The sequence below is a fragment of the Festucalex cinctus genome, chromosome 20 (genome assembly GCF_051991245.1).
Source record: "Festucalex cinctus isolate MCC-2025b chromosome 20, RoL_Fcin_1.0, whole genome shotgun sequence".
Classification (NCBI taxonomy): domain Eukaryota; kingdom Metazoa; phylum Chordata; class Actinopteri; order Syngnathiformes; family Syngnathidae; genus Festucalex; species Festucalex cinctus.
This window is the reverse complement of record NC_135430.1, coordinates 8,705,034-8,714,461: the sequence shown is the minus strand read 5'-3', so window position 1 is coordinate 8,714,461 and position 9,428 is coordinate 8,705,034. Positions and strand designations below refer to the sequence as shown.

At 42.5% G+C, this 9,428-nt stretch overlaps 1 protein-coding gene and 1 long non-coding RNA gene across 4 annotated transcripts in view; both read left to right on the top strand.

The window, feature by feature from the left end:
* Nucleotides 1-2,243, top strand: part of LOC144009175 (uncharacterized) — an 8,502-nt gene extending 6,259 nt beyond the window's left edge. The window contains exons 1-3 of one of the 2 annotated variants that reach the window (XR_013280856.1): nucleotides 417-818; nucleotides 905-1,118; nucleotides 1,869-2,243. This is a non-coding gene — a long non-coding RNA (uncharacterized LOC144009175). Of the gene's footprint in view, nucleotides 1-416; nucleotides 819-904; nucleotides 1,119-1,868 lie in introns of those variants that run through there. The other variant, XR_013280857.1, reaches the window with a different exon arrangement.
* Nucleotides 2,244-3,529: 1,286 nt separating this feature from the next.
* myca (MYC proto-oncogene, bHLH transcription factor a) lies at nucleotides 3,530-8,799 on the top strand. Of its 2 annotated transcripts, none has more exons than XM_077509488.1 (3): nucleotides 3,530-4,580; nucleotides 6,643-6,927; nucleotides 8,050-8,799. In XM_077509488.1, exons 1-3 carry the CDS (start codon nucleotides 3,854-3,856, stop codon nucleotides 8,406-8,408), a joined length of 1,371 nt encoding a protein of 456 aa, XP_077365614.1. In that variant the 5' UTR covers nucleotides 3,530-3,853; the 3' UTR covers nucleotides 8,409-8,799. The 2 variants fall into 2 exon arrangements, with proteins under 2 accessions (XP_077365614.1, XP_077365613.1); XM_077509487.1 differs by having other exon boundaries at nucleotides 6,640-6,927.
* The last annotated feature ends 629 nt before the right edge of the window (nucleotides 8,800-9,428 follow it).

Sequence of the window (9,428 nt, the reverse complement as noted above, 5' to 3'; positions counted from 1 at the left end):
ACTGTTTTGGAGATGATTCTCTCAGTCGAGGCTAACATTGTTGAACTGATGCTGACACCACTCACATGCTAATTGATGGTCATGCGCACACTTCCTCCAGCCAGCATCAACTTGCATCACTTCGTTCGAGACACTCCTGTACTACTTAACGTAAACATTGTCGTCTTACTTGCTTTTTTTTCTTGCGTTGTTTCTTCCTGCTCGTAATTGCAATTTAGAGTCAAGTGCTGTTGTGAGCATCCGTGCAACAGGTAAGTCGAAAAGTCGACTCGTGAGGTCGTCGCCGTTCGAGTCTTGTTCCCTTTCAAAGTAAAGTTCTCCTCCCACGCAGTTGTTAACGTTGCCCAACGATGCAAAAAGTTGCATTTCGCCAAAGTTTGACGACGTTCGAAATTAGGTCGTATTACGTAATTTTGAGTCGCTAATTAACGTCGTAGTTGCCGCCATTGTGCACGGACATTTCGAGCATCGAGTTTGGCCAACGTGTGCATTTGCTCACAATCTCTCCGTAAATCGTGTACTTTGTCATAAGATGTGTTGGCAAAAGTACTTTCCGAGATGTCAATTATTAATTGTTTGTGACGTCCATGTTGGCCGTAGTTAATTGAAAGTGCCTTTGTTTTCAGGCAGGGGGCGCTCTGTCTGGAGGAGCATTGAAATCATAGTTGAGAAACAAAACGTTAACTTGGAGACATGTGTTGAACATATTTATTTTGGGCCTACACCAGATGGTCAGACTTGAAACAGTTTCGTTCCTCAGTGAAGCAAAGACGCACATCACATTTCTCACAGTGTGAATCTTGAGGCTCAACTGCACGGTAGGATGAGATCAGGGTAACAGATTTGTTGTCATACCACTTGACAATGACCAGCCTTTCTTCTTTTTCCACCCTGGCATCAACAGATCCTCTGATTCTCTTGCCATGACTTTTATCATCTTCAAGCTGACACCCAGCCAAGAGATTGCCATGCAGAGTTCCCACAAAGTAGATCCTTCTGCTGAAGAAGTTTGAGTACCAGTGGTGCTGAAGAAAAAAGATTGTCAGCAAACACTTTGTAGTTTTGGTCTGATGGGAGAGTTTCACACAGCTTGACCACAACATCACCTCCCATGCCAAGTAAAGATGTTTTCCCAGTGCAGAATACACAATAATTAGATATTTTCTTTTATAGGATAAGCATAGGATAATAAAACTGTTCGCATTACATTAGCATACCAAAAAATGCTTCACTTTCACATTACAGTATTTTGTGTTTCTATTTGTTCAGTACACTTTTAATTGACAAGCAGAACATACTTCAACTGAATAATACCAGATTCCACTAAATAGTTTGGGCAGATTATTACCATTTTTGTTATTGTGACAAACATGTCACATCAATTTTTCATTCGTATTTTACGGCCTTTAGCCCAATGTGACATGTATGACACAGCGATATTTCAATACCTGGTTTGATATTAGTTTCTTCAATAAATATGGTGAGACCAGATTGAGTGTACTATAGGACATGATAACAAAGTTTTGGAACTGTCAAATGAGTTTGAAATGACCTGTAGCATCAAATAACCGATCTTTGATGTTGTCTGCTTCTATGAAGTTAACACACCAGCCATACCACCATATTGGAGTAGTCAGTTCCTGTCAGAGTCACATGACTATCACATGGTCTTCATTCCAGGATGTTGAGTATGCGTCACTTAGGGTTTTAATGGGATAAAGTCAGACATAGCGTTTTATAACAAAGAGACTGTGGGGTTCAAAGTGTTTGTTACACTGGCATCACCGTGGGTTCTTATGGGTTAATGTTGTTTGTCATGTTGCATCATTTTAGTTGACTAAATGTGATTTTTTTTTTTTTTTTTACAGCACAGCGCAAGCTGACAAAAGTTGAGAGGCGTCACGCTCGCAACGGAAGACGATAGCGGAGCTTCACAAAGTGGTCCTGAGGTGGCAAACAATAAGAGGGCAACCCAAGCAATGATCATAATCAAGGCCACTGAACATATACGAAGACTGCAAGCCGAGGCGGGTCGCAATCGGCTGCTTATTAAGCAGCTAAAGTGGCAGAGGTCCATCCTCCTGAAAGAGCTTCGCCGCCTGCCCACTTGAACGGGCGCTCGGCCTCATATGCGTTCATTTGTTTGTTCGTTCATGTGTTTTGTTGAAAAGTTGTTTTCTTTTTTTGCGCTCTGTTCCAAGTTCCCCATCCCAGATTTTTCACCTGTTTTTTTTGTTGTCTTCAACCCCCACACCCCCCCCCCCCCAAAAAAAAAGAGAAAAAAAAGCAGTTTTATTCAGTGTAAAATTACATTTTGTATTCAATTATTGAATTAATTAATTGAAAACCAACTACTGCCCGAAGCCAGCTGGGATAGGCTCCAGCACCCCCGGTGACCCTTTTGAGGAGCAAGCGGTTCATAAAATGGGTGGATAGATGAAAAACAACTTTTCCTTTGAGTGGGAAAAACGTTTCTTGAAGACCAGTGTTTCTTTAGCATACCACTAGAGGGAGCCCGTATGCCACTAGTAGTACTACCACGCTTTAAAAATCCCAAAACAGAACACATGCCTTGGGTGGAGTGGCTAATCCGCCTAGCAACACACCGTTATAATTTAATTTAATTTGATTTGACACTGCCCCAGCAATATTTGAGATTTGATCACTATTGTGCCGCATCACACTCACAGCTGGCTAAACTGAGCTCAAATTCATTCATTTATGGATAATAGAAAATACACAAATAAAAACGAATAATATCATTTTAAAAGTAAAACAAATTGTTTATGTCTAATAAAAATATAATTTTAAGCTTTTACCTTCAAAAAAAATATATATCAGGACTGGTAAAAACGGAAGGGCTGACTGAGTTCTTTGCAGTGCAGCCAGATGCCTCCAGGGGGTGCTCCAAGTCCGCCAAATCTCTTTCCCGTTTTGGATTGGACGCTTCTTGTCGCCGGTTTTCAAAACTGCGACACTTTGCACGTCTGGTTTGCGTGAATTGTTTCCTCCGTGCTGTTGATTAGCGACAATGGCGTAGGACGTATTTTGTCACGTAAGTACCACTTGCATTTGTGCATCGGCATTTTGTACCGTGCGCACCTGTTCTCATGTTCCGTTTTAAAAGCTGCCATGTGTCTTTTATGCAAAAACGACCCTGGACGATTTAATAACACACGCGTTTAATATTAGTGAGTGTGGGTGTAATATGAATCAAACGATTCCACTTTTCACACTTCATTAATATGACCCGCATGCCTCCAGTCAATGGAGCCACCGCCACTCTACTACGGCCACGCCCATTTCTTCCTTCTCGTACCTGATGCACTACGAAAGATAGTGCCCCGGAAAATGTCATAAAAATGTCATTTTTACGTCCAACTTTGTGTTGAGCTGCGTATGGGGGACGTCGGAGTGAGATTAACGTTAATTATACGGTAAGTTTATTTATTTTTTTGTAGTGGGGAGGGGTGGCAGGCGGAAGAGGCGGTGAGAAGGGGGGGGGGGGGGGGGGTAGTGACGCGGCCGCGTATAAGCCTCAGAGCCGCGGGCACCGCTGTGATTCTCAAAAGTGACTCATTCTGCTTGGAGTTCGCGGCTTGCTCGTTCGCTGCGACGCCGCTACACATGCGTCTTCAGCCGGTCGAACGGATTCCATGTCCACGGAGGACTCATTTTCACCTTGTTTGTTTAATTAAATCAACAGAGGTCAGACGGGAAGTATTAAGTCGACAACGGCCGCCCTTTTCAGCCTTATCCCTTTTCAAACTAACCACCATGTTGTCCGCCGCCTAGTTTGAAGCGTCCCCCTCCCCACCACGATTCGAAGGCGATTTCCCGGCGTTTCGCCACCATGCCGCTCAGCTCCACTCTGGTGAGCCGGAACTACGACTACGACTACGACTCCCTGCAGCCCTACTTCTACTACGACCACTCGGAAGAGGACTTCTACCCGCAGCAGCCGCAGCCCCCGGCGCCCAGCGAGGACATCTGGAAAAAGTTCGAGCTTCTCCCCACGCCGCCGCTGTCGCCCAGCCGGCGGCCGTCGCTGTCGGGCATGACGTACCCTTCCACCGCCGACCAGCTGGAGATGGTCAGCGAGTTCCTGGGTGACGACGCCGTCAACCAGAGCATCATCTGCGACGCTGACTACTCGCAGACCTTCCTGCAGTCCATCATCATCCAGGACTGCATGTGGAGCGGGTTCTCGGCCGCGGCCAAGCTGAAGAAGGTGGTGTCCGAGCAGTTGGCGTCGCTGCACGCCGCCCGGAGGGACGCCGCCGCCGCCGCGGCCAGTCCAGCAGCAGCAGCAGCCGCCGCCGCCGCCCCCCACTCGGCGGATGCTTCCCCGGCGTCTGCCGCCCGGGAAGCCGGCTCGGTGGGGTCCACCGGCGCGGCCGCCTGGAGGCTGAACAGCAGCTACCTGCAGGATATCAACACGGCGGCGTCGGAGTGCATCGACCCCTCGGTGGTGTTTCCCTACCCGGTGGTCGAGACCCCCAAGCAGGGCGAGACCCCCCGGCGGGATTTGGGGCTGGACACGCCGCCCAGCAGTGGGAGCTGCAATAGCAGCGACTCAGGTAGGAAATAATTGAAGTCTTCATTATCATGAGGATTTATTATTATTATTTTTTGCACACAGGTTGCCAAACTGAGGGGCGTGTGCCCATTTCTATTGGCTGCATTTGCCACTTATTTTAGTCTTACTGACCAATAATTTTGGTTCTGTTTTGTCAAAAATTCACTTTAGTTGTTACCGGCTCATGTATGGGGGAGTTCAAATGGTTAACATTGTTTAACTTAAAACTGTCCAAATCCTCGAAATTTCAGTCACCCAGCACTAAATCTTGTCCAATGTCTTTTCCAATTCATAATATAGACTGATCTGATTATCTTTGTGTTTAATCACAATTTTGTGAACGTCTGCTTTTACTTTGGAAAACAGTTTTTACTTGTCATAGTTTTTGCCAGTTTTTCTGATAATGATTGCAAACCAAGCCGGTAAATTAGTCATAATCAGCTCCTGCACGGTCAAAGTGAAGCAATGTCCTGTTTTTTGAATACATACTTGGAAATTTAACTTTTTTTTTTTTTTTTTTTTTTTTAATTCAGTTCATCAAAAACAAATTGACAGCTTAATTGATTTTTAAAATATTTGTTAGCAGGCCTCTGTCAGTCTTTCCATGAACTTCTTTCAACTGTGGTGCAATTTTGCTGTTAATTCACATTTCAATTTTGACTTTGTGATGCACAGTGTATGTCTACATCAGGAACATAAAAGCTTGATGTACCCCCCTCCCCCAAGTTTGGATCGTTTTAGGCGCCAAATTTGTGCCTTGAGGTGGAGGGGGCGGGGGCGCATTTCCACCTGAAGCTCTAGGAAAGTTTTTTTTTTTTTTTTTTAAACCTAGCAAGAGTTCCTTAACTTGTTGTTCCCGGAACTAAAAGTGATATGTCACTAGATCTGTCCAATGCTGCAGACCCCGCCCCAAATATTCCTGGATGTATCCAATGTGCCACTACTACACGGCAGGGGTCTCGTTGAAAGTATCCGCACAACTGCATAGACTATTTTGCACGTCATTTTCGCAGTTATTTAACGCCATTTTAAAAAATGTCTTTTTAAACGGGAAATAGCAACCATTTGAAGAACTGCTGCTTTTTTTTACTTCTAGCTCAGAACAAGTGCTAGTCCCATCTCAGTGGGAAATGTCTGCAAGCAGGTGTTATTTTATTCATTTATTTATTTTTTTAAGCGAGAGAAAATAAATAATTCTTTGGTTTGAGCTCTAAATGAGCACTGTCACCAGGTTAGTGTTAAAGGAAAAACAATGGCCAGCCAAAATTTCCTAGTTGTCAGGTGGGAATTTTGTATTTATTTTTTTTAACTATTGTGTAGGGGTGTTAAAAAAAAAAAAAAAATCGATTCGGCGATATATCGCGATACTACATCGCGCGATTCTCGAATCGATTCAATAATCGGCAGAATCGTTTTTTTTTTTTTTTTTTTTTTTTTTTTTTGTTTTGTTTTTTTTTTTTTTTTAGGATTCACACCTTGAGCATGGAAGAATGTTATATGAACGGAACATTAAGCCTTAATATTTTATTTTAATGCTGTTCAAACATGAAACAGATTACAACCTCTATAAGACTGACATTTCAGATAAATAAATAATAAATTTTCATATAAATCTTACACTCTACAAGCTTACTGATTAGTATTTTCTAAATTTGAATGAAAAAAAATCGCAACAATCGACTTATAAATTCGTAGGGATTAATCGGTATCGAATCGAATCGTGACCTGTGAATCGTGATACGAATCAAATCGTCAGGTACTAGGCAATTCACACCCCTACTATTGTGGAATACTACTGTAAGTGGACTCATCATTTTAAGTTAATTTATGAATATATACATATATTTAGTTGTTGATTAAATATTTTTTCCATTTGTATGTTTGTTAATATTTTTAAGACTCTATTTTTGCGTGACTAATCTATCCATTATAAATATTTCTATATTGATGATTTTTTATTTTTTATTTTTTTTAAACAGCTTGAAATATTTAATGATTCCGTCAATGACAATTGGGCGCTTTGATTGCTAAGTTTGACATCTGTATTCGTTTTGTAACAGAAGACGATGACGACGACGACGATGATGATGATGAGGAGGAGGAGGAAGAAGAGGAAGAGGAGGCGGAAGTAGATGCCGGCGACGAGGTGGAGGATGAGGAGGAGATCGACGTGGTGACGGTGGAGAAGCGTCAGGCGGTGAAGCGTTGCGAGCGGTCGTGCGGCGGCCCCGCCGGCCCCCTGGTGCTCAAACGCTGCCACGTCTCCACCCAGCAGCACAACTACGCCGCGCACCCGCCTGCCACGCACCTGTCGGCAGGCAAGAGGCTCAAGATGGACACCGGCGGAGGTAGGCTCACTCGGGGTACTTTGCACCACTGATGCCCGGCATGCAAATTGGACGCCAGTGCGTTGGTGTGAGTCAATTGGGAGCAAAATGGAGCAATGAATGCCCTCGCATATGGGCAAGGAGAGCCGTCTCGTTTGAACGAATAAAAAGTCTTCAATAAAACATTTAAAGACACAAAATATGAAATCAGTGGTCCCCGGCTACTTGGCAGTTCACTTACTAACGATTCACTCTATCGCGGATTTTTAGAACGACCTCTTACTTTCTGGAAATTCACCTATCACGGGTGGATGTGGAACGTATCGCTGGACTGGCCATCGGGCATACAGGGCAGATGCCCTTTTTTGGGGCCGATGCAGTGCTTTTTAATTATTATTGTCCTACATTTTGCCCCAATAGACTGGTCCACAATTTAGTATTTTTATTTTATTTATTTATTTTTTTTGTAAGTTTTTTAAAGTTTTTATTTTTTAGTTTTTTTTAGAGGATCGAAGCAAATATAATAATAAAAACATTTTATTCATTTTAATTTAAAATAGTAATTACAAATATTAGTAATAATTACAAATAGATGACAAATGCACAAAAAAACGAAAATGGAGCAATTAATGCCCTCGCCTGTGGGCAAGGAGAGCCGTCTCGTTTGAATGGATATAAAGTCTTCAATAAAACTTTTAAAGGCGCAAAATATAAAATACAGTGGTCCTTGGCTGGTTCACTTATTACTGATTCACTCTATCACGGATTTTTATAACGACCTGAACTTTCCTCTACTTTTTTTTTTTTTTTAGGTGTTTTTTTTTTTTTTAGGGTGTTTTTTTTTTTTTTAAAGAGGTTCAAATTAAATACAATATTTTTTTATTAATTTTAATTTAAAATGGTAATTACAAATAATAATTACAAATAGATGAAAAATACACACATATTAGAAGTATGTAAAAACAAAAATGGAGCAATTAATGCCCTCGCATGTGGGCAAGGAGAGCCGTCTCAATTGAACGGATATAGTCTTCAATAAAACAACGTAAAGAGACGAAATATGAAATAATCACTTCCTTCCATGCATCCGTGGAAATTGACCGGCATCTACCCCCCCCTCCATTTTTTTCCCCACCCCCTCAGCATGCGCAGGCGCGAGCCCGAGTCGCGTGCTGAAGCAGATCAGCGGCAACCGCAAGTGCTCCAGCCCGCGCTCCAGCCCGTCCGACTCGGAGGACCACGACAAGCGGCGCACCCACAACGTGCTGGAGCGCCAGCGGCGCAACGAGCTCAAGCTGAGCTTCCTGGCGCTGCGCGACCAGATCCCCGAGGTGGCCAACAACGACAAGGCGGCCAAGGTGCTGATCCTCAAGAAGGCGGCCGAGTGCGTCCGGGGCATGCAGGCCGACGAGCGCCGCCTGCTGTCGCTCAAGGAGCAGCTGAGGCGGCGGGGGCAACTCCTCGCCCACAAGCTCTCCACCTTGCGCCACCAGCCCGCTTGAACGGCGCTCGTTGCTCTTCGTTCGTCTGATTTGTTTGTGTTTGTCATTTGTTGATGTTTTTGTTTGTTTTTTTACACTTGCTTGCATGCAAATGCAGAGAAAAGATGTTTGATTTCAATGTTAAAACTGCCTCAAATGATGTTAGGGGTGGCTTCAGATCTATTTAAAGTTTATTTTTGTTAAGAAAATATAAGAAAAACATGGGGCCACTTCCCAGTGGAGGCCCAAATTAAAATGTGAAATTTTAATGTTTTTGTATATAATTAATATTTCCTAAGAAAATTTATTTTTGGATCTCAATTGTCTGGATTTTCAGACCTGGTGTTTTTGTTTTTTTTGCATTCTGTTCCCACTTCCCCTTTTTTGAAATATAAAAACATTTCTTCTCAGATTTTCTGCCTGCTTTCTTGCCACACGTCAACTTCACAACATGGCAAATATTGATGACGGTGTCCGGTAGAATTGTCATTACCAATTGTTTGATATAATCATATCTCTCCGCTATGCAAGTTGTTAATCGTGAAGATGAAGTAAAACTGTTTCAAGTAAAGTTGACACAAACGTTTTGGAATCGATTATCCTATCGATTACTCCTTTATTGAATTGTTTCAAAGCACTGCACTCTCAAAGATTGCCTGTAAAGTAAGTGTGGTGCATAAGTTGGTACTATAAAATAAAAAAAACAAAACACTATCAACATAGTTAAAATCACAAATTGACCTTCCACTATGAAACCTAGTAACCAACTATTTACTATCCGAGCACAGCGCATATTTTAGTCACTTTGTTACTAGGCAGATGTCATGCAAGCTCCATCTTAACTGCTCTAAGCATCCATCCATTCATTATCAGTCATTATTTGTTTGTTTTTTCCAATATATATATATATTTTATAGCTACTTAAGTAGATAAATTGCAAAGCTGCTTTTTCCTGGTGGTGTCATATGTTTAGTCACTTGTTTTCTAGACGGATTTCACACATTGTAACTGCCCCCTTTCTCAAAGAAAACACGTATATTA

Coding starts and splice junctions, on each gene's coding strand:
- myca (XM_077509487.1), top strand. CDS start 3,854: ATGCCGCTCAGCTCCACTCTGGTGAGCCGGAACTACGACTACGACTAC. Junction 4,581..6,639: donor CTGCAATAGCAGCGACTCAG/GTAGGAAATAAT, acceptor GTTTTGTAACAG/AAGACGATGACGACGACGAC. Junction 6,928..8,049: donor CAAGATGGACACCGGCGGAG/GTAGGCTCACTC, acceptor CCACCCCCTCAG/CATGCGCAGGCGCGAGCCCG.